Source organism: Phasianus colchicus, chromosome 4 (assembly GCF_987193195.1).
Source record: "Phasianus colchicus chromosome 4, bPhaCol1.hap1.1, whole genome shotgun sequence".
NCBI classification, from domain to species: domain Eukaryota; kingdom Metazoa; phylum Chordata; class Aves; order Galliformes; family Phasianidae; genus Phasianus; species Phasianus colchicus.
This window is the reverse complement of record NC_143439.1, coordinates 62,107,452-62,132,999: the sequence shown is the minus strand read 5'-3', so window position 1 is coordinate 62,132,999 and position 25,548 is coordinate 62,107,452. Positions and strand designations below refer to the sequence as shown.

General features: G+C 38.2%; 1 protein-coding gene across 7 annotated transcripts in view; it reads left to right on the top strand.

Annotated features, from left to right (window-relative positions):
* The window catches only part of ABLIM2 (actin binding LIM protein family member 2), a 140,417-nt gene that overhangs the window by 35,451 nt on the left and 79,418 nt on the right, over positions 1-25,548 (top strand). For all 7 annotated transcript variants that reach the window (XM_090139710.1, XM_090139712.1, XM_031588332.2 and 4 more), the window contains exons 2-3: positions 1,966-2,109; positions 16,763-16,946. In XM_090139710.1, coding sequence (XP_089995836.1) covers positions 1,966-2,109; positions 16,763-16,946 — 328 coding nt within the window. The remainder of the gene's footprint in view (positions 1-1,965; positions 2,110-16,762; positions 16,947-25,548) is intronic.

Below are 25,548 nucleotides of genomic sequence, written 5' to 3'. Positions count from 1 at the left end.
ACAAAACTGCCAGAAACTGCCACTGAAGACTGCATGGGGAGGCTGAACATCCTACTGAAATAGTGACTTCTTTATGTTTATGGATATGGAGGGGGAATGGCTGTTTAAATGGGTTGATAGTGATAGGACAAGGGGGAATGGTTTTAAACTGATGCAGAGGAGGTTTAGGTTAGATATCAGGAAGAAGTTTTTCACCCAGAAGGTGGTGACATACCTAAACAGGTTGCCCAAGGAGGCTGTGGATGCCCCATCCCTGGAGGTATTCAAGGCCAGGCTGGATGTGGCTCTGGGCAGCCTGGTCTGGTGGTTGGTGACCCTGCACATAGCAGGGGGGTGAAACTAGGTGATCATTGTGGTCCTTTTCAACCCAGGCCATTCTATGATTCTGTCTGGGTGGTGGAGTTGAGGGGTGTGAATAGAAAAAGAGCAGCAAGAACAGACATTCCCAAACAGAACTGAATGGGGGCTCCATTACAGATTTTGATACCATTTCTTATAATATATGCTTATAGTGGCAGTACCATCAGAGCCTCAACCCTACAGATGGTGCAGATTCAGACATTACTGTGTTTTTTTTTTTAAATTGTCTTTTTGTTAAAATAAATCATCATTTCTCCATCTTTTTTCTTTTTTTTTTTTTTCCGGAAGTCTTTTTTTAAATTTTCTCCTGAAATACTTTGATGTTGCTATAGTAATAGAATCTAAAGATACTGGTTAATCTGAGTTTAAATCAGCTTTTTATAAATTTATTAATCATGAGGCAGCACTCTTACAGAGAAATCTAATTCCAGATGGATTTTTCAATGTTAATTGTAGAAAAGGGTAGTTCAGCATCATTGTCCTTTGATTAAATGTTGAAAGGGAAATGCATCTGATTCCTATTCACACCTTGTGTAGCGGCCTGTGAGAAATTGCTCAATGTTGTTAAGTTTATTTTCAAGTAATTGCATAAAAAAAAAAAACCAAACAAAAAACACCAAAAAAAAAAAAAAACCCATATATTTAAAAATCACTTTGAAATAAGCAATCCAACCTTAGAGTAAACATGCTTCATTAAAGAATGACCATGTAATTTACTTCATGTTTGTCTTAAATTATTCTGTTACTAGTTTTTGTTCATCTACAAAAAAAAGCTGAGTTGTAGTACAGCTTCATTACAGTTAATAGACTTGATGTTGGCTCTCTAGATACTTGCTTAGTACATTGCAGTAAAAAAAAATCATGCATGTACAGCAGCAGAATTGCAAGAATATGGTTGTATCTCAGTTGTTCTGCATAATATGTTGGAATATCAACTTATATGGTTAAAAGTCCAAGAAATGCAATTTCTAATTTACATCACAAGATGGCAGCAAATTTTTAATTCATTTCATGTTTTATTAATCTCGATGAACATAATCTCTTGAAATCTTTTTTTTTAAATAAAATAGATTACTTAAACACCTTACACACCTGTATTTATAGACATGTTAATGTTTTGAGGTATAAATTCAAAACATTTACAAATGTATTTCTATCTTAACATCAATTAAAAAGGCAGTTGCTTTGAATTGCAATAACTCAGTGTAATAGTTCTGAATCTAATTAACAGTATTTTGCATGAAAACAATAGCTTTCACCTATAATTTTTGACTTCCTGAAAAGAACATGCCACAAAGCATTTCTTGGAATTTAGGCAGAATCTCTCGAGTCTTGAATATCTGGATTCTTTCTTCTGTAATTCATATTATGATTTAAATGTTTGCAGGCGTGAGATTTGAATGTTACAGAAGAAGAGTCTTGGCTTGTTTAGGTGATCTTTTCTCCTATGCCAACTAACACTATAAGTTAAAACTGTTTGATCCACGTGACATGATTTGTTCTGAGTAGTAAATGCCATTATTTGTAGGTGTTAAAGAAGATGTTTTTCTTGCAGTTATGTATCTCATGGCCTTTAAAACCTTCTACCTTTTGTTTTTCCTGCAGTTTCACAACCGCAGGCTGTACACAGCCAACTGGAGAAGCCATCAAGTGCTGCAATTCTCTGCAATACCTGTGGAAAACCATGCAAAGGAGAAGTTTTGAGAGTTCAGAACAAATATTTCCATATTAAGTGCTTTGTTTGCAAAGGTAAGTGTTTATAACAGCTGTTACTATAAATAGTGCATTAACACTGGTGATATGACTTCATGGTACTGGAAACTTCATAAAAATATTTTGCAATGCAATCCACGTCTGAAAGAATCTACTGTAAAATGTACAGTTGCTTACTGTAGAACTGTAAACATCTTAAATCCTAAAAGTGAGATATGTTTTGAATGGATATGAAACTATAGGGTTTACTGTGCAGCTGGGACCTGAATAAGAGAAGATTGGTAGAAGTGATAGTGAAGCATAGTGTTGGGCTGGGAGAAACTTGGAGGTTATCTCTCTTCCAGTTTTCTGTTGTATTCAGTGGGTAAGCTATTGCCTCATTTTTTCAGATGGCCTTATGTCACTGTGATGCCTGAAACCCACTGGCTGCTTTTCCATTCTGGGGGCTTAGCTCTTTGATTATTCCAGAATGGCAACTGGAAATGATCTAATTTTGATGTGTTGCAGATGGTGGAAGTAGTGAGTGTCTTGCAAAGAGACTGGGGATTAATAGATAGACATGCCTTATGTAGGTGCATGGAAGATTACCTGGAAGCTCTAATTCTTTTTTTAGCATACAAATGAGTAGAATGTTATCTGACGTTTACTGGATACCCTACTTACTTCATCACTAAGCTGTACATAAAATGGCATTTATCCATTCTTGGAACACCACTTAGAAATACAAATGTGACTCTGGTCACAGCTGTGTTGATGCAGCTATTCCCAAGTGACTGCAACTCCTCAGGATAGGAGCAGCCTAGAGGGACAAACGTAGGAGAAGTGTGCAAGAAATGTCACGAAGTGATTTGCTAATGATAACAGCTAGTTACTGCTAGATCAAAGTTTAATAATTCCTATATTGCACATATCTACCAAGCAGTATTTCTTTAATGCTGCTGAAAATCTGATCAAAGGACTGGAGGTGGATATTAGAGGAACCAATCAGAAAAAAAATTCATCCTGTCAGCTACATGGAAATTTTTATAGATAGCATAGAACAAACTGTATCACATTCAGTATCTGAGTCAGTCTTTTCTGAGTAAGATAGGTGTATTAAACGTCCAGCTCCTTAATTGGATTATTTGCAAAAATACACAGAAAGAAATGTAAGCATAGTGTGCTGTCTTAGCAAAAATATTTGGGTTGCCTATTCAGAACCAGAATGGTATTTAAAGCAGTACACAGCCCACACATTTTTCTCTTTTAAGTCACCTGTCCTTTTGTTTAACTTTATTATCAAATTAGTTTTGCAGACCCAGCTCAGTAGGAGAGCAGATAATCTGCTATTCAGCAGTCTTGTTTTCTGCATGAAGTATCAGTAACCTACTGGTATGTGCTGTATATAATTACCTTAATGAGACCCAAGCCCATTTTTATACAGATCTGACACAATAAACTGACAAGTCCTGTGGGAGGAACCATACAAAACTAGGTATTCATGTTTTCATTTCATTTTCATCCACTTTTGTGGGCTGCCAGATCACCCACAAATGCAGCAAGTTGAGTCTGAAACTTTCACTGATGACCAATCTAGACAGTGCTGAGACTTTTTTTTCACTGTTCAAAAAAAAAAAAAGGTACTGTGGTACTGTAGAAGCTGTATTGTTCCTACCTACCTAACAGAAATAAGTAGTAGTTTATTCACTTCAGGCAGACCTCTAATAAAATGAGAATTAAAAATCACCCCACTGTATTAATAAGCAGTAAGTTGGGTGGTTTTGTCAGCCACACTGAACTCCGAACTAGCATGGGAGATAATATAAGAGATGTGTGGCTAGATACCATCTTGGTATTAAGTCTTTTGCTAAGCACAAATTTTGCACATATGGATTTATATTTTATTTCTTCCCTCTCACTGTTAGAAAGTCATTGTTTGTTTTATCACTTTTCAAGGGCCTCCATCAATTAGCTAACATGCTTCTGGTATCTGTTCTTATTTTACTTCTGGTTTTATATGTTACTTGAGAACCTCAACTTACTTTCTGATATGGATTTATCTTGTTGTGTGAGATGAGATTAGAAACAGAACAGAGCACTGAACATATATTTTGCTATATAGTGTAGTGGGAAAAAAAATCTTGTTAGAGAAATTTGATTTCAGTGTTTAATCATATGCTTAAATCAGTGGATAAATAAAATAGTTGATGTGCTAGGATTTAAAAAAAAAAAAAAAGTGCTCAAGTCTCTTGATCAGTAGTTGACCATTTACATCTTTTTAGACTTGGAGAAGAGATTTGTGCCATAAACCCCTTTTTGAGCCCCTCTTCTGTCATGCCACTGGTCATAGAATCATAGAATACTTAGAGTTGGAAGGCACTTCTGAAGGCCATCTAGTCCAACTCCCCTGCAATGAGCAGGAACATCCACTGCTAGATCAGGTTGCCCAGGGCCTTTGTGCATGGGCAGGGTGACTACCCTGTGAATGTATTTGTGTTACAGTTGACTCCTCCTGGGGATGCATAAATTTGAAGGTATTCAGCAATGCAATTTGCCCCCCTTGCTTAGTCTGCAACCTCGACAAGGCATGCCTGTCCAAGTGTAGCAGCAGGACTGTCCCAGGATGAGTAATCCTAGGAGTGGTCTGGAAGAGCTATATATCTTTTGTTTTTAGGTTGACTGCCTTCTTATTAAACCACTCCATAGCCTTTGTCAGATAACCTTGCTCAAGTTACATGTAAGCCTGCAGAAAATTGTTGGGTTTTTTTTTTCACATGTGTAGAGGTTGAAGACCATAAACTAGCCAAGGGACTATGAAGAAGTACAGTTAAACATGTCTTGAGAGCTGTCTAGAAGTACTGGAAGTCTTTTTAAATGACTTTGTGTCACAAATGATATTGCATAGAAAGAAGTCACATATACTATTTTGAATGTGTGTGAACTGTGAAATCATTTATTGGATAGTGCTGGAGTTCTGGATGTAGATATTTAATTATTTTTTTTTAGGGTGTGAAAGGTAGTTTTCTATACTGCCATATTGTCATCTTATTATTCCTATAACAATCATTGAATGGCCTGGGTTGCAAGGGATCTCAAAGATCACTTAGTTCGAACACTCCTAAATGATTGTGAATTCCAGAAATGATCAGAATGGTAATAGCATGTATGTAGGCACCTTTCTTATTTAAATTATGTAACTGTCCAAAACTAAGGAAGGTTAGTAAAAAAAAAAAGCACCCATTTCCATCAATTTCTTTCTAATCTTCCCTGATAAAGCTTCTAAAGAAATCTGAGAAAAGTTGTCAAGTGATGATTGATTCTTGTACTTATTCCAGAATGTGAGATACGCACCCAGATAAAAAATTCTACTGGCAATTCTGTGAAGACCTGTTAGTTTTGCTCAGTCAGAAATAATGCTTATCCTCATATTAATTCATATACCATTATTTATTGTTAAGGTGCACAAGTAATCTGCTAGTAAAATGCTGTAGGGAATGCGCCATCAAGTACCACATGGAATTGTTTAGCTCAGTCTTGATAATTTTTTCCACTTTAATCAGGTTGATAAAAGCACATATTAGAAATAAATGGCTTTGAAATACAAGGCAAATATTTTATTTGTTAGACTTCAAAAGCTTTGGTTTCTTTATTTGCAAATTCCCATATTATTTCCTACTGCTGTAATGAAAGCAAGGAAAATAAGAAGAGGTGATAAAATATTGACAGTTCAGACTATCAAACTCAACCTAATTGAGATGTCTAGTTCTGTCTGAGAGTGCCTGTCAGGACTGCTTCTCAGACAGCATGTTGTATTAGGCAATTTCTCACCTGGTGCTCATTTACAACAGCATAATTTAGCAAGCCCTTAGAGGCACTAATGTAAAATTGTAGATGCGAGAGGTGAATAGTCTATTGAATAACCTCTTTGGTCTTTTATAAAGATAGAAATTAACATGTTCTAGAAGTGTTTCTCAGTTATTGTTTTTCTATGGTGTAATAGCTGTTGGATCCTAGCATTTCCAAAGTAGCTTTAACCTATGTCAAACACAGTATTTAGGAAATCTTGGAAGTCTGAATCAAAGCCCAAATAAGGGGTATGCATAATATGGGTGTTATAGCTTTATATAGAAGCAGAAAACATATTTTACAGTATTTTATATAGTCACTCTAGCAGAACAAATAGCAGAAAATCAATAGTGTGTCTGTAGATTTTTCTGCATGCAAAAATTCTCAGCATACACCTTCATTAAATGGGGAAATCCTGCAAAACTTATCTGTAAGATGAGCCATCGCTTCTTATCTGTCCTTAACTGATTCCATATTCAGTGAAATGAAGTAAGCTTGATGTGGCCATTGTTCTATGCCAGCTTCACTGTGAATGTCTTTGTAGGTCATGTTGCTCGACACCTAATCAAATTCCCTGAATTGCTGTCTGATGCACTTACAGTCTTTGATGGTAAGCATGGCTGGTCAGGTTCAAGTGCATTTTTTTTTTTCCCCATGTATTTTTGTTTTTGTTTATTTGGTTAGTTAACCTGAATGTTTCATATCTTCAGCTGGAGTTGGATAGATGAGTCAATGTTTCTTGTGACACAACAGCTTCCTAGGAATTGTGAAAGAGCCCTGGACTGGATTTTTATACCATCAGTAAAGCCCTTGCAGACATGCTTTTTTCATGAAAACATACAGTGCATTCTGAATTCATATCATTTGTTCTGAAGGTCTAAAACAGGATATTCAGTGAAAAGGTTAAAAACAGCAAGTAACTTGGTAGTAGGAGTGATCTGTCTGTTAGATCAAACGCATCTGCTAGGATATAAATAAGTGTGCTGAAAACAGTGCTGTGTAATCTGAGGGACTGGTGTTTGGACATCGTGGAGGGGTTTCATGTTTCAGAATGAGAGTAATTTACGGGAAACTCACTAGTAAGATTTCTGAGTGCCAACTTTAGGAAAAGCAGTGGTGATCGGTGGCATGTGTAGTATCTCGGGCACTGGGATGAAATGTGGTGGCTCTTGTTATCAGGTACTCAGCAGTGTGCTCATGCTTCCCAAGTTCTTTAAGATCTTATAATCCCAGAGCACTCTAATTTGGTATAATATGAAAAAACCTACATTTCCAACAGCATGGTAGGTGTGGAGCTGACTTAGCAATGTCATACTATTTTTACATTGTATATCACTGAAAAAAATATTTTTTTACACTTTTTATACTTCTGCTATTGTAAAAGTGATCTAGTGCAGTGTTTTTTTCTCTATCGTGGTTCTGAGATTTTTAAATTTAAACTTTTAAAATTGCTAATTATTAACTTCCTAAAAACAACTCAGTTATAAATTGTGTTTATTAGATATGAAAAAAATCAGTTATTGAACTCTCACTATCACAGAGTAATTCATAATTTTTCTGTTGTTTTAGTCACATACTCGTTAGTTGCAACCTTTCTTTGTATTCATGAAGAACATTCTCTAGTCCTGAATGCCTTGGTGATACACAGTTCACAACACTTCAGCAAAAGTTTTGTTTTCAAGGCATATATTTGCCAACTCCTCGATCAAGCACTAGATCAGGTTGCCTGGGTACCATCCAGCCTGGCCTTGAACATCTCCAGGGACAGGGCCTCCACGACCTCACTGGGCAGCCTGTTCCAACCCTCTCAGAGAAGAACTTCCCCCTGATATATAAATCTTCCCCTTGTCCTACCACTATCTACTCATGTAAAAAGTTGCTTTCCTTTCTGTTTATAATCTCCCTTTAAGTAATGGAGGGCTATAAAGAGGTCTCTCCCCACAGTCTTCTCTGGGCAAGCCCAACTCCTTCAGCCTGTCTTCATAGTAGAGGTGCTCCAGCCTTCTGATCATCTTTGTGGCCCTCCTCTGGACCGCCTACAAAAGCTTGACATCTTTCCTGTATTGGAGGCCCCAGAGCTGGTCATAGTACTCTGGATGGGGCCTCACAGGGTCAAAGTTGAGAGGGTCAATCGTCTTCCTTGCCCTGCTGGCTACTCCTCTTCAGATGCTGCCCGGGATACTGTTAGCCTTTATGGCTGCAAGTGCACACCGCTGGCTCACGTTATATTTTTCATCTACCAAGGCACCTAAGCCTTCTCAGCAGGGCTGCAGCGGGAGACCATGCCAAAGGCCTTGCAGAAGTACAGGTTGATGACATCAGTTGTCTTCCTTTTGTCCATTGATGCCATCACTCCATCGTAGCAGGCCACCAGATTGGTCAGGTGCAACCTTCTCTTGGTGAAGCTGTGCTGGCTGTCTCAGATCACCTGCTTGTTCCCCTGCCATAACACACCTTCCAGGGCAGTCTACTCCATGATTTTCCCTTCTCTCAGGGTTTTCCTGTGCTGAACTGTGTACCCACAAATGGTGGGTATATAATAGGCAGGCTAGCTTGGGAGCTATGCTTTCAGTAATGCTAGGCATGTATGGGGAAATGTTGCATGACGGATAAGATATGTTCTCTCTAATCTTATCTGGTCCAGAAAATTCTGGTGAGTGAGGTTCGCTGTCCTGTAGTTCCCCAGGTCCTCCTTCCTCCCTTTCTTATAAATGGGAGAGATATTTTCTTTTTTCCAGCTATCAGTGCTCATAAAAACATGGATGAGACTTTCCAAGAAGTAATTGCTGAAGCTTCTGGGGGATGATCTGAACCACAGATACAGCCATGTGCAGAAATTCTTAACTCATTTAAAAATGATGCTTAAGATTCATTAAATGAAGTGGTGGCTGGAAACATAAACTTTGCAAGCGCTAAAGTTATTATTCAGATGAGGCAATTTTGAGCATACATAACTTCAACCTACATTAGATATTGTCATCCCCATGAAGAGCTTGCAATTCTATTGAATTCCTGGAATTCTCTTCTTAGGGTAGAGTTTCTACCCACACAAAAGATGTCAGTGCAGATTTTCCTCTACAGAGGGGAACTTTCTGTCTGTAGCACAACCTTTCACAGGGGAGTACAGCAGGGATACAGATCAACACACTTAAGTACTTAATGGGCATTTCAGTGTACCAAGGTGAGGTGAAGTCTGCATGGAGACCTGAGAGCTGTTGCATAAAATTTGTCACTGGTAGTGTAATTCCACCTCCTGCTTTTTGCATGTCTCATTAACACCAGACCATCTGCCATATCTGTGCATAGCCAGATTAAGCACGTAATTTGCAAACCTGTAACTGATACCCAAAGCATGATTATGGAAAATTAGAAAATATTTAATAGTTTTGTGTAAAGCAAAACTATTGGTTTTTTTGGAGAAAAAAGAAAAAAGCCTGCAATGGCATTCTGACTTAATTGGCCTGGCAAATGACAACAGTATTTTATCAGAGCAGCCAAAGGTTCTACGAGTTAGAGAATGACTGAAAGCACATAATTCTGTTTCTTTATTTGTGTTTCTTCAGTCTCTTTAGTTTGCTTGTAAATAAAAAATAATCAGAATGATTCCTTAAAATAGTAAATCAATATAAAGCAGACAAATTTTCTGATTTTCCTGGAGGTTGTTCTGGTAGCACCCGAATATCTATGTATATAGTATTCTCTTTCACCTGTAACACCACGTAAGAGATTTTATTGGACAATTACATTGTCTTTAAGCTACTGTGAAATTCTGTTTTCCAAGGGGGGAATGGAAAATGGATGTGTACTTTCTAACTCAAATTTTTAGATGTGTATATATCAAATTACATAATGCACAGGAAACTCCCCATACTCTCCTTCATTTAATTATTGCACCTGAATCTTTAATGTTTTGTTAGTCTCTCAAGTTCACTCAGAATCTCTCAGGGTTTTCCTGTGCTGAACTGTGTACCCACAAATTAATTGATGGATATAATAGGCAGGCTAGCTTGGAAGCTATGCTTTCAGTAATGCTACGCATGTATGGGGAAATGTTGCATGACGGATAAGATATGTTCTCTCTAATCTTATCTGGTCCAGAAAATTCTGGTTTTACTCTTCAGAGCTGTCTGCCTGACTATTTCTGTTGGAGGCTGGGAAGGGTTCAGCACACTGGCTGAGCTTTCTGATGCTGCAAGCTCCTCCCATTTGTTTGCCACAGACTGTAACAAAATGAATTGAGATTACAGTTGGTATTTCAGATATCATAGCTAAAACACTATAGGAGATTAGCAACGTTGAGTATTCTTGATACTATGGACGTATACATGGAAAAATTTAGATACAATTATTTCTACCTAGGAAGAGTGACTGAATTACAGAGATTATATAGATTAAACATCATTCTTTCTGTCTTGCTACTGCCTCACCTATAGACAAAGAATTTGAGATGTGAATTGACTGAGAGTGGGAGATGATAATCACATGCCGACTTCATGTGGCCATTAAGCTTACAGATGGAAAGCATTCCTAAAAACCTTTGTGGAAAGCTTGCCCGGACTCATCAGCATTGGAGCAGAAAGACAGCATCACAGTCAGTTGTCCTCTGGAAATTAGTCTGATCTGCTGCAGTTTTCTTGCAAGTCAGTTTGACGTCAAAGTGGTAGCAGTGGAAGTTTGCCAGGTGATTGCTATTGTTTCTCATGGGCAGAGTTGCCATGCAAAATGTTCCAGAAACAGAGTTTTTGGAGAATGAGCTCCTAGATTGCATCAGTGCTACTTTTCTGTCCAAAGTAAATTATGTCAGTCGTATATTCAGTGTTTTGTTCTTAGGATTTAGTCAGCCACTAGGATCTGTCTCAGAGACAGAAGGGAAATACTAGAAATGAACTTAAACTGCAGTGCTGAGGAAGACAACTTATCCAGCTGTTGGATAAGCAGAGGTTTTTTCCTTTGCTTAGCTTGTAGTGTTATGATTGGCTTTTTCTTCTGTCTCTTGTCTTTGGGGAGTATACCTCTCTCTCTTGTGTTGGATTGATGCCTGCTTGCTTACATAAATAAGCAAGTAGATGGAGAGTAAATAATATTAAAAAACAACAACAACAAAAAACAAAAAACAACTTCATACATGTGCTTGTAGGTTGATAAGCAAAATACTTGGTTTTTTGGCAGGCTGAAAGTTAAACAGTGCTGTCTGAATGACAAGGCAACCTGTGAATTTTAGTGTTGCAGCTGCTGTAGTATGGAGCAGCATGGCAAGTACAGCATCTTCTGGGCCTCTTGGGACACAGCACACAGCCATAAAATTAATCTACTTTCACTAGGCTCATTTGAAAGCAGGGAAGATAGAGATGTGTTATATATTTGTAGAGTGCAAGTACAACACTGATGACATACAGTAGTGGGGCTAGCAGTGCACTTAAAGTGCTGTAATTAATTACTATTGCTGCTATTTATTTTTATAGACTGTAGCCCTGATGTGATGCACTATCCATAAAGGATTATAGAGTTAGATTGCCTGTGAAATTACACAGCATAAATGACAGTGCTCAAGATGCTGTTACAGACACCAGCCTGGGGAAAAGTAGCTACCTTCTTAACAGACAGACAAACCCCTTGGGTCTGTGTGAGTTATTTTAGAGTCAGGTCACTGAAAACTATCTTCATGAGTGGAAATGTTGGGCTGTCAGAGAAGCCAACCTGAGCTACCCTCTGCAGTGGCAGTGCATCTCCCATCCCTTACGCATCCCCCACCATGTCCTGGTGATGGATGGCTGCCAAATGCCCTCACAAGAGACAGATGCTTATTTAATTAGTACTTAAAAATTGCTCCTGAAGCCAGTGACTGTTCAGCATAGAATCATTAAAGTTGGAAAAGACCTTTAAGACTGTTTAGTCCAACCATCAACTCATTGCCATCATGTCCCTCAGTGCCACGAAGTCACTCAGCATGGGGCATTGCCTTGTCTTGGTGTTAACATTTCTCTTCAAGCAGATTAATTTCTCAGTGTTTCTTTCTTTTTATTTCAAGTGCTGTGTTTGCAATGCTTTCCTTGCTTCACTAACTTCTGTAATAGTGGGAAGCTGCTTCTAGGTTTTAAATAACCCTACCTCCAGATACTCATTTTGGATGACAAGTGTTGGGTGGGAGTGGATCTGTGCATAACACTGATTTCCTCTCCAAGAAGAGTAGTTGCCTTTGAATGTGCTCCTCAAACATCCTTCAGGTTTCCCTTCAGGTTTTCTTTGCCTGATTTTTCATTTCTGCAGGTGTGCAGGAACAGCCCAGCTTGGGAGGGGCTCCCTGCCCACATAAGCTGCAGAATAGGGGAATGGCACTGCACTGAAGAGAGGGCTAATGGGTGTATTTCTCTCAGTTTGCAAAAGACCATAAGCCCACCGTGCTCTTATTTCTGTGCAAAAAAAAAAAAAAACAAAAAAAACAACCCAAAACAAAGAAAACCATTAATGGCTTTTCTCATTTAGAATTTTTGCTTATCACAGAATGGCCAGGGTTGGAAGGGACCTCCAGGATCATGAATCTCCAACCCCCCTGCCACATGCAGGGCCATCAACCTCCTCATTTAATGCTAGACCAGGCTGCCCAGGGCCCCATCCAGTCTGGCCTTGAACACTTCCAGGGACAGGGCGTCCACAACCTCTCTGGGCAGCCTGTTCCAGTACCTCACCACTCTCTCTGTAAAGAATTTCCCCTGACGTCCAACCTAAATCTCCCCTCCCTCAACTTAAAATCATTTCCCCTTTAAATGGTGAACTAGTTCAGAGGAAATTCTAGAGACACTAATGATTATTGATGAGAATTAAGGGGACAAACGTAGAATCAAGACTTTATAACATGATTTTGGAATGCTAAGACACTGAAAAACTTGTATTGGAAGTGATATTACTGATACAGAAAGAAAACTTCTGTGTCATGGCTAAGCTGTTTGAAAACTTTTCATCCCAGCTTTTCCCTGTGAAGAAGTATTTTACAGTGTATATGGCATTCTTGCACGAAAAGCCTGTCTTCATTTAAAAGCAGAAATGATAAAAAGAAAACTTTTCTTCAATATTGCATGCACAAGTTTGCTTCAGCTGTTGTCTTTATAGTTTACATTTTTACTGACAGAAGAGCAGCTGGGTTTATGAAAGAAATAGGTAAGAAAGTTATAATACTCTGCTGTAAAGTAGTTTTCGTACTAAATTGAATCAGTAGTCATATTGATGTACATCAGAAGTAATAGCCTTGGGTGAGCGGAAGAAGATATCAAATCTCCACAGAAGTATGTTGGCCAGTAGTAGCAATTCAATTTATTATAGATCTAATTGTTTCCAAATACATTTTTACTATAATCCATTTATGTCAGCGTATTTCTATTATGATAATACACAGAAGCTAGTATTCTCAGTGGAAAAAATAATGAATGAGTCTCTTTCCCTATTTCCTATGCACTTTCCAATTTAACAGTAGAATTCAAGAACATGAGTTCTTGTGTTACGAGGGAACAGCTGAATAAAACTGTTCATGTATTTGTTATATCGTAACATTTACTGAGTGCTGGTTTTATGGAGGGTGCCAGATGCATCTGTGTAATTAAACAGGAGTATTAAATGAAAGAAATATATTTTAAAATGTTGATATTTGCATTTCATGGGTGATATTGGGTTTAAAGTGTCAAGAGAGATCTAATGCCTTTTTTTCCCCATCTTTTTTTCTTTCTTACTAGAATGCTATTCCAAAAATTTCTTCCTCTGCTGGTTAGAAACATTTCTATTATTTTCAGCCTCCATTTGTTCATGGCCAAGGTTTCCTCACTTGTTTTCGTGACAGTGCTTTTGTTGGGTTTAAATAGGTCTTCATCTTTTCTTTAGCTTGCTGTGTTTGAACCTCAGATATATGTTGAGGTATTAGTTGTTTCCCATCGTGTGGGTTTTGGTAGGCTAAACAAGTCAAGTTCTGCTTATCTCTTAAAATAAGTTTTCTTTCTAACGTCATCCTGATAGCCACACTTACACCTGCTCTGGTATGAGTCAGTCTTTTGTGAAAATAACTGAGCAAGTGCTAGATGAGGTCTCACAAGGTATAGCATTTTTGATGCTAGCTAGCTCTGCAGGACCTACTTGGCACAATGCATTCTTTGTTACTCAAATCCTTAACGACTTGTAGTTCCATGGCTGCCAGCATTTGCAAGTCATCTTCTGCCACTCAGGATTTTTTGTTATTGTTAGTGTTTGCATGGAAGACATTTCACATTGTGTCTTCAAAATAAATCCATTCTTGGTGTCTCAAGGCATCCAGCCTTTCGATTCCCCACTTTTCATTAGTGCAATCTGCTGTGGAATAATACATAAGAAGTCAAGGTAATTACCTTGACTTTGGGAAAATAAAATACATAGGTTACTCTGAAAGTAATGCTTTGCATTTATTTGCATAAAAAACAACAATTACAAAGAGCACAATAACACTGTTTCATAGAAAAAACTGGCAACTACAAAACACTATTTTTCAACATAGTCACCACCATTAACTATTTATTTTCCCTAGCAATGCACAAGAGCCTGCATTTGGGAAAATTGTTGCCTGTACAGTCCAACTCTCATCCGCTGTTTGGTCTCTATAAGCATTCAGAAAGCATTGATGAATGTCAGTGGGTGCCATTTTTTCTCCATGGCACACTTGTGCTTTATCTGTTCTTTCTTGCTAGAAGCCATTTCGTCAGGCTGTCGTTCTTGCAGTGTGACAGATGGCAGCAGAAAACGTAAAGAAAAAGTAATGGTGGCAATGTCCATCCTCCACTGCCATACTACAAACATCCACTTCTGATGTCCTGGGGTGACAACATAAAAATAGGAGGCATTACTTTCTGAGCAGCCCTCATATTTTCAGGATGAGACAGGGCCCCCATGTAGCACTAGTGACAAGGCTGTCGCCACCCACATTTGCTCAGATGTCTATTTATGTCCTTTAAATATTTTCACTCATCGTCTACTTGACAAATTTACGTGCTATCTGATATAATTTAGAACTGTTCTACTGCATTGTTAATGTCTGCTCAGCATGCTGCTCACCATCATCTTAAAACCACAGTTGATTTGTGCTTTTTTTGTATTTACTTTTTATTTTTTTATCTTGCCAGTACATATGTAGGTGAAATATATCGACTGAAGGAAACCTGTAACACTTAGCAGGTTTTGTGATATTTGTGAGGAGTCTACGAAAAGCATATCCTTACTAAGAGTGGGGGCTTCCAGTACTGTTGAGGAAGAAAAATGTTGTTTCACTAATACTAAGTTTGTGAAGTGAGGCCCATGAGCAAATTGCAATACAAAATATCCAACCTATAGTTGTTATCACTGGCAAATGCAATGTAATTGGAATTACTTTGGTTTACAAAGGAGAAAAATTAATTAACCTAAGCTTCTTGGTCATATACTAAAGTATTATCAGCATGATTGTTGTTTTCTGTTGTTTAGTGGTTAGGGCCATTCCCAGGGAGGAAGATCATAATTTAAATGCCAAGATGGCATTGAGCCACCTGTGATATTAAGGAAGGTGATAAAAAAGACAGGTGATTGGATTTGGTTTTGAATAAAAGATGACAGGATCCTATGTTTTGTAGGCTTTTCTGTGTTGTGAATACTTTGCTTTGTGCCTTAAGCATGCTTAATGGACCTGTTTCTCGTTTAGATGCAAGATGGCAGATTCTGGTATGGAAAACAGGCTTTGGTATGAATAGAGATACTACTTTTAAAAACTATGTAACGAATAAGTGGTGCTCATCACAGTGACAGAATCACCATTTTGAATTTCTGTTCTCCTATAAGTCAATTTTGGTAGGTTTTCAAGTCTTGTGGTCCATATGGGTGGTGGCCATCTGCAACTCTGTCTACTTCTGTGAGGCTTCAACCAGATTATTGTCTCTTTCCCATTTTATAATCTCAAAATGTCAGCCTATCTGCATCCTGGGTGCAAGGGAGAAAGCCTCATGCAAAGTCTCACCAACACTTGGTTATTCAACTTTAACTCCTTCCTACACATTCAGCTTTAAAATAATAAAATGACAGATAGGATTAAAAATTCTACTTTTACCAGGAGCAGGTGGTTGTGAATATCCCTTCAATTCATATTTGCTGTGTGACACCTACCCGATAAACATAAGATCTATTTTAAAATATTCTGTAAGCTGTCATGGATGCTGAAAGCAGTTGCCATGCACACCAGACTCCGTGCTTAGTGAGAGCAGTATTTCAACACTTTCCTGTTTGTACCCAGGAATACTATTAAGCAATTGTATAGTAATCTCTGAAACATTTCTTTACCTAGAAGGTGATGATATTTTGGCTCAGGCTGCCTAGAAAAGCTGTGGATGCCCCATCCCTGGAGGTGCTGAAGGCCAGGGTGGGGCCATGAGCAGCCTGAGCTGGTGGGGGGAACCAGCCCATGGCAGGAGATTGGAGCTCTGTGATCTTTAAGATCCCTTCCAACCCAAGCCATTCTATGATTAATTTCAACATTGGTGCTTTGGATTTTGAAGGTTTATACTCTTTATGCATTTCCTTTAACCTGTTAAATGCAAGTGTTGTATATGTCAGCACTGTACTTGACTCTAAAAGACTTTATTCTGTACTAGCAGCATCTGCACTGAAGTTAGTGTTTTTGCAAAAATTAAACTATTAGTGTGCAAAATAGATGAGTGATGTAAAAGCACTGTAAAAGCAGTTTTTTTCAGCTACATAACTGTTCTGTGATCATAAGGCTGTGTACTGAAGTACTAAAGCACTCCGCTAGGAACCATGCTGATTGGCTTCATCTTAGAGAGCTCTTTCCTTTTTCAGCCTTCTGAGTCTGCCTTTTTTCTTCCTGCAGCTTGTGGATGTGACCTGGCTCAAGGAGGATTTTTTGTGAGACAGGGAGACTACATCTGTACTTTGGACTACCAGAGACTCTATGGCACACGGTGCTTCAGTTGTGATGAATTCATTGAGGGAGAAGTGGTCTCAGCACTGGGCAAAACCTATCACCCAGACTGTTTTGTGTGTGCTGTTTGCAGGTATGTGTTCTGTGAAGTTGTATTTCATTTAAAAAACAGATATTGAAAGAGTAATGCTAGGCATTCAAACTGATAGCATATAGATGAAAAATTGTTATACTTTCTATTACAACTGTTGCTTTCTAAAGAGCAGATTTTTAAAATCCAAATTCAGAGTACCTTTTTTATTTTTTAATTTTATTTCTGTTTAATGATATTTTATATGTGAAGTTTTCAAGGTACTTGAGAAACTGCCTTTATCTCTCCAGTCAGATATTTTGCCCCAGATAATCATCCTTATTTTTCTAGTGTCTGTTATTTCTTGTTTTGTTGGCTAAAGCTTACACAGGACTTGGATATCAGTGTCTGTATCCCAGGCAATCCAAGCGGATCCTGTATGAGTAGACTTAAACCAAAATATCACAGTTCTGCTTCCCAGAAATTATAGTAGTCACTTAAAATAGGACAGAAATGCCCCGGTCTCATAAACATTGGTGTATGTGTTGGATTTCACCAAGAGTCTCCAGCAGGAGTATAGGTGACAAGTGACACTGAACACAAGATGTCCCTTCCATGAGATCCTGATGGAGGTCTCTGAGATCATTTCCCACTGTGATCCAATGAGGGTGGCAGTCTTTGCACGCTCTGAAGTACAGACAGTTGATGTTCATTGGAATTATATCTTAATTTTCTTCTACGGAAATAGCACAAACTTCAGGAAGAAATTTATGTATGCCAAATTTTCAGGAGACTTCAGGAACAGGCTACCCAGAGATCCAAGCCATTCTATGATTCCATGAAATGCACTGTTGTGGCAATAGTTTGAAGCTTGACTGCTTTAACAATGTTTCTGTCAAATCTGAGCTTGTACCAACACATGAAAGCAACTCCAATGGTAAGAGAAAGTACAGGCTGCAGTGCTGTGAATAACAGGGCATCAAGGCATCACATTATAGATGCTGTATCTGCTGGTGCTGTGTTCACATACTTGGGCAGTTCAAAGGATCTCTGTCTCTGTGGCCATATGGCAACCAGATCTACCCAGTTCATCAGGTGGATGAGCTCAGATGTCCTCCTGTGCTGATACAGAAACAGGACTTGCTTCAAATTCCAGAACACCATGTGTCATGGCAAGATGTCTGTGTAGCTTGAATCTACAATTGCAGAAATAATTAATTAGTTGTATTAAGGGGAAGTCTCCTAGCCTGACAGGCTTCTGTTAGATTAAATTTTGTCTCTTCAGATTCTGCAAATACAAGTGGATTTTTCCTTTTGGATAAACAACCACAAAGAGTAAAGATAACAAACCTGAACATAAACATATATTTAATAGGAGGTACAATGGTTTAAGTGTCTAATTATAATACTCATGAGTTAAATATGGATTGCACAGCCTGTCAGTGTAACAGCCCTTCTACAGTTCTTGTTAGTGCTTTCCATGTAATGAGGTACTTTGACTAAGAGGAAAATAAAACCCACTGATTCTACCAAATGTGGTGACATTCTTTGCCACATCATTAAGGGCTAGTTCATGTGCCTAGCATGTGCCTTTGCTGGAACAGGCTGCCCAGACAACCTGTGGATGCTCCATCCCCAGAGGTGTTGAAGGCTAGGTTGGATGGGGCCGTGTGCAGCCTGGTCTGATTTAGTAGTTGGCAACCCTGCCCACAGCTGGGGGTTGGAACCAGATGATCTTTAAGGCCTCTTCCAACCCAAGCCATTCCGTGATGATTCTCTGCCTGTACTGAGCAGCTTAATACTTCACATAGGCTTCAATGAGGCTGTTGCTGTACAATCTTCTTGCTGTATTTAGCCAGTCCTTCAGCTGATGGTTTTGAGTTTTGTGTTAAAATTTGTCTCCTTTCCCTGGAAAATCAGAATAATTTTTCATGTAATTAAATTATGTAAGTACCTAACAATCCATGTTAGATGAATTGTAGTATATAGACTAACTAGATGAGCCTATATATAAAGTACTTTCTGGAACATGCTCCTAATATCCCATGTAATGAAAATGTGCTGAATCTAGGTAACAATTTTAAAATCAAAGCTGCTGATAAAATAGCATTTCATATAAAGAAAGAAATGCAGAGATGTTCTGTAACTTTCTTGTATAACTGAATAATTGGATTAAAAGCTATTCCATTAATAAAGTTTCTAATTGTTGCTATGTGCAACTTCATTAGAGAGACCCAGGTTTGCTTCCATTTTTTTCCTTTGAAGGACACACAGATTCATGTTGTCTTCATCAGAGCCAACTAACATCCAGCTGAGTTGCAGGATTCAATTAGTGTCTCCTAAGGGGGTTGTAACACTGACTTGTGGCATAGATCAGCAGAAGAATTCTATCATCTGTTCATATTAAAAACACTGGACCATTTTTTCAACTTCTTTAAATCATCATTGCTTCAATTACCCTAGTCTTTGCAAGCCAAATGTAATTCATGTTCTTTATGGGAAAGAATGTCCTATCTAATCAACAGCAGCATTTATTTTATTAAGTGATACATCAGCAAAAATATGGTGAGTAGAGTACATGTGTTTTAAGCTGACACAGAAGTAGGTGGTTTTTTTCCCTTAAAAAATGAATAAAAAACCAATGGAAACATGCCAGACAGAAAAAAGCCCTTGAGCCATTTGGTGAGGGGTACAATGCTGTAAAGCACTTTTCCTGGAAGTGGGCATTTTCTTGGAAGAATGTACCCAGAGTACCATTTGTGTCCTCGTTTCTTACAGATTGGCAGAAAGATTAAATAACAGACCAAATCCACATCATCTAAGGCAGCTACGTGATCATGCAAACTGCATCTGACATTACCCCTTACAACTGGGCTTTAACATAGTCTCTCTGTTAGAATTCTGACGTCTGAAATGGGGCTGACTACCTTTCCTGTCCTAATGGGAACCAAGCAGAGCTATTACCAGTTCCACTAGCAAAAGTACACTTTAGCTGCTGAAGGTACTTTGCGTTCATGAAAGGGGTCCTCAAAAAATTGCAGTATTGTTAAGTACTTTAAGTGAATACTTTTGTAACCAATATTTCTGTTGCTGCTGAAGTAAACATTCCTGCGTGTAGTAATAAACCAGTGATGTTAGCAGTTCCTTTTTTATTATTTTCACAGAAGAGGAGGTTTGAATTGACACTAGCAGGAAATGCATCTGGATTCAGATTGGTGAGAGAACCTTAGAGGCACGCAACTAGCTGGAGCAGTGAGGAAAATGCCATTCACATAGCTCCATTCACTTTTTGGAGCCGCTGACATCCCTACTTTTGAGTGCCACGTGAACCAGTGTCATACAGAGCTGTATTCCCTCTTGCAGTCTGCGCTGCGTTGATAAGCTGCTGCGCTGTTCTGTGAAAAAGCTTGTGTGTCAGAAACCCAAATCTTCCCTAAGGCATCTGCTGGGACTCAAATGCTCTTGCTCTGCACTGCCACAGTTCAGAAATTCATAGATCAGAAGCTGAGTGTTAAAAATGCACTGTATCCTAGTGTGCTGTGTGATGGTCTCTATCTTGCACTGACCAGTTTCTAAACAAATCCAGGTTTGAATTGCGTGTTTGCTCTGCTGGCATAGTTTGAGGGCTTTCTCCCAGAGCTGTTTGTAGTCAGTGTAACTGTTTGCAGCTGTTGTTTTTTGTGATTGTATTGCTTAAAACCATGAAAGAGTAGAATAATAATAACATAGATTGAAAAATAGTTGCAGATTGACTGCTTATTCTGAACTCCCAGCGAGTGGGTAAGCAATCCTGTTCTTACATTTTTGTTAACTGAAAGCACCTATGTCCTACAGAGGGCTACCTTTTCTCTGCAAAGGTCCTATGTTTGTAAAGGTGAAATAAAAAGAGAGAGATAATTAGGAATATTTGTATCAAGAGAGCTGAGGTCTATTGAAATTGTTCACAGAATTCTTATATGGCACTTGGAGACTTAGCTCACGAGAACAGCATATGTAAAAAGCCAGAAAACTGAGTGTTTCAAAAAGCAATGGGAAGTTATACCTGTGATGAAAAGAAATACTTTTAAAAATGGTATTTTCATGAGAAGCCTTAGTGTGTTAATACCAAATATAGACATATTAAGTAATATATATGGTCTGTTACATGTAGACATATGTTTATACTATACGTGGATACTGTACTGAATTTCAGTCTTGCTGATGTGTGCACATGGTATCAGTTTGCATTTTGGTATTATGGGTTCATATAATTAATAAAGTTGGGATGGGAGTTGTTTTTCACCCAGGTGGAGAAATGTGTGTAATTGTTATCTGTATAATCACTCATATTTTTATAGTTGGTCATACACAGGATGTTTTTTGTGTTTTTTTTTGTTTTTTTTTTTGTGCCATGTACATGATGAAGAGGGAACAGTTTCACTCTTAGCTGGATGATAAATTAGCATGAATGTTTTAAGCTAATAACCAAACAGCTTTGTGCTTTCTGTACAGAATTTGACCACCCAAATCCTGTGTTTTGTCTGAATTTAGCAAGTTTTCTCTTGGAACAGTCTATTGGCAGAAGTTGTGTATGTGCCAAGAGGTGAATAATGTGTAGAGGAGCGTGAGGCATTTTTATGCTGTTCTTCAAGGAGCTTGTGCCAAATCCAGACCTAAAACTTCTCACAATCAATTTATATTCCTGTTATCTTCAAGAAGGTAACTAATTGTAGCCAAGCAGTTAGATATAAAATTTTAGAAAACTTGCTGGAAAAAATATATATACTTTTTTTTTTAGTCCTGGATAACGTTGCTATTACCAGGAAGAATTTGAGGACTATTGCATAGGCATGGCTTAGAAGAGTTTCTAAGAAATTAATATAATACCAAAAATGAAAAAAAATCAGTTCATCCCAGACATCCTAAATACGCTACACCTTTTTAATTGCTCACTTTTTTATTGTTTATGAAATTTGAAACAGTTTTGTTCCCACTTTAGCAGCACTGGGTACTTCTTAAAGCATCTCTTGTAGCAGAGTTCTTCATTTGGATATGTATGCCAGAATTTTGAAATCCAATTCAGTGTTCTTCTTGACATTTTGATTGTAAAATAAAGGCATTTATCAGTATTAAGGTGTTTCCTGAAGGAACTCTTACTGTCCTGTTCTTACATGGACATGCTTTAAGGTTAAACAGGTCCTTTTCCTTCAGCCCTCCTTGTACATCCTGTGGTTCTGCTTTGTGCCTAGGCCCCCCACCAACCTCCCTTCAGTACATCAATATCCCTCTTATTCTGAGGAACCAACAACTGAATTCTAGATGCACTCTCCCAAATGATGAACTGAGGGAAAGATCACTTCTCTCATCCCACACACTGAGCAACCAAGGATGTCCCTGACCTTTGCTAGAAGGACAACCTACTGACTCAGCTTCCACTTAGTGTCCCTTACATCTTTTTCTGCAAAGCAACTTTCCAGCTGATTGACCCCATGCATGTAAAGATGCATGGGATTATTCCTCCTCGGGTACAGGCTTAGCATTTGCCTTTGCTGAACTTCATGAAGACAGTAAATAGCAAGTAATGCTCGCTTTGTCTCATCAGGTTTAACATCCTGGGTCAAATTCTGCCACATAGAGCAACCTTGAGGGACGTGATTGTACCAGGTATGAATCAGAGCACAGTGTGATCCTGCAGATCCTCAGGTTGCAGTCTGACGTTACACTCAACCCAGCATAACTGCAGGCTGCTACTGAAATGGATAGCCCTGCTTTCCCCACATTCCTGACCATATGCTTCTGTTAATTTTCTTATATCAAATTCTGTTCATGGCTCTGCCACAAAGTCAGGTCAGCAACTTAAAGAACAGAAGGCCATGAGCTAGCTCTGGAAAAAAAACGAACGTGTTTTTGGCCCAGAAAGCTTGAATGACTTGCCTTCAGCTGCAAAGGCTGAGACACGGTGCAGAGAAAGAAGAAACAAGGGCCAGGCCTTTCAGTGTCAGTGCAGCCCTGAATTAGGCTGATGCTGGTTTATGTTTTACAATATAATTTGTTGGTCACCTACAGTCACTGCCAACTACAAACACTGGAGGCGGGTGGATAAAACAAAATTCATTGGAAAATGAATCATAAGAGATGTACTAAAAACCTTACAAGTCATTCCAAGAACTGCTTTAAATATACTATTAATTCTCATTTTAAAAATAGATTAGTGAACTGTGAAAATCACACTGAATGTTTTTAAGAGGATGAGTATCTAATTAAATCCCATACGTAGTGATATTCGGTAGCTGAATGTGAGATGTCATTATAATAAAAGGCAGATACACTGTTTTTAACCTACAATTCTATATATAGTCCTGCTCACAAGTTAAAGAGCTTAGAAACTGAAACCTTGTTAATTGTCTGTTATCACCTTCTGTTGAGCTTTCACTTGTACTGGCATCAAAAACCTGGAGTGGAATAGCTTGTGAAAGGGAGAGGTCAGATGTTACAGAAATGCTGGTGATTAGTTACTAAACTTTCAGAAAACAAACCATTTAATGGGGTAGTAAAACATTCCCACACCCTCCCCCTGAAGTGTGTGAGTGCTGGTGTGTTTTGTGGGCGTCATCTACCAGCTGTGTTTTTGTGCAATAAGAGGTCAGTTATTCTATTCCAGTTTTAACTGCATCTTCTGATTGTCTAATTGCCTAACGTAGATGAACCAATTCAAAGTGATCACTGCTACTTATACTTTATTTAATGTTTGCTGCATCTGTTTTAGATGGGTATGTGCAGAAGCTCAGCTGGATTTTTGTCAATTAGATCAGGTATAAAATAAATCAACTTACTTCTGATTGCTACTCCTAATACAAGTTACAAGAATGCTCAGTAGTGGTAATGCTTCTTGAAATCCATAAATCACTTATGGCTTCCAGTGCATCACTGCCTCTAGGATTAATGGTGCAAAGCTTTCAATTTTACTACAGTCTCACACAATAGTCCAGTTGGGTCATTCATTGATTCCCAGCCTTGTTACCATTGAAGACTATGGCGAACCATAGTGAATGGTAACATCTTTCTCAGGGAGTGCAAAGATGTGTAAGTATGAAAGATAACGGGGTGGTTGTGTGACAGTGTAGTTGTGTGATTGCATCTGTGGAGCAGGTTATCCTTTTGTGGAGTTTTAATTTTGAGTAGATTACCAGCGGTCTTAGTAAATCTATATCTGTAAACTAAAAGGAGATATCTTCCTAAAAACATGCAGGGGATTGATTATTTGTCTCAGTTCTGGAACAGCTGAAATTCCTTGGCTTGTGCTTGTTGAAGTGAATGAATAGGGCTTGGTTATAGAAGTGATTTTTGTAATAATTAATGGAAGTGAATACATGATTAAATGATGTCTTTCACATTGAAGGAGAAAACTGGGACAGAATGTGAGTTACATCACTCTGCTACTGAGACAGTTTTTAATAATTAGTCCTTAATTTTTATCATCTGTATAAACATGAAAAAAATTACTGTATCTGATTCACTTGAATAAACTTCTGGCTTGGACCAGATAACCTTCAGAGATCTTTTCCAACCTCAGCTGCTCAGTGATGTTCATAAAACCCTTTTATTATTAGAAGACTCCATGATTTTAAGTAGTATAAAAAGCCATTGTGAGTAATAGTTACGACCTAAAAAGAATATTTCTTACATAACATACATAACAGCTTGCTGTTGCTGGATTGGTGCAAGATAGGACAGACTTACTGCTGACCAGAACAGTTTGGTTCCATCACATTCTACCCATTATAACTAGAGACAGTGCTGTCTTCTAATCAGGTCATGAAGTAAAATTCATCATAGAAAATCTTGGAATTTTAGGACTCCTATGTCTGTGCTAACATGGCTCTGAGACTCTTTGTACCAGAATCACACCCCATCCCTTGAGGCATTCAAGGCCGAGCTGGATGTGGCTCTGGGCAGCCTGGTCTGGTGGTTGGCGACCCTGCACATAGCAATGGGGTTGAAACTAGATGACCTTTGAGGTCCTTTTCAACCCAGGCCATTCTATGATCTGTTTCTTTGTATGACCCTTAGTTACTTAGGTAAGTAAGAAGGAAGAAAATGTTTGAAGTATTAGGTCATTAGTCAAGGGAAAGAAAAAAAGAAAAAAAAAAGAAAAGCAAAGATATAATGATAATTAAGCTGCATGTGTCCTCATAATTTTTAAAGTATTACAAATGGTCCAAAACAGATGACGCTGCTGAAAACTTATCTAGATGGTTTAAAATGGATTTTAGCAACAATATTAAAAAAACAAAGGATAACATTACTTCTGTTCCCTTTATAAGTAATTAAATAATATTTATGCTTACCAAGCAGTATCTGTGCAGCTTTTGTAGCAAAGATATTATCTCATTTAGTATAAATTTGATAGCATTTGTGGGGGAATGTTGTACAGAGTTCTAATGAAATGTTAATGAATTAATCTGATCAGATATACTTCATAAGGAGGCAGAAGGCTTGTAATATGTTTATGCCCCACTTAAGCCATACTTTGATCTCTTGCTAGTGATTTAGTTGAGGTTTTGGGTGGAGTGAAATGTGGTTATAAATCCTCACCATCCTTTGCTGAATTATAAAGTGATTTGTCCATCTGGTGCTCCTAGAAATAGAAAAACCTTTGCAGTTTCCATGCCTGAACAACAAAGAT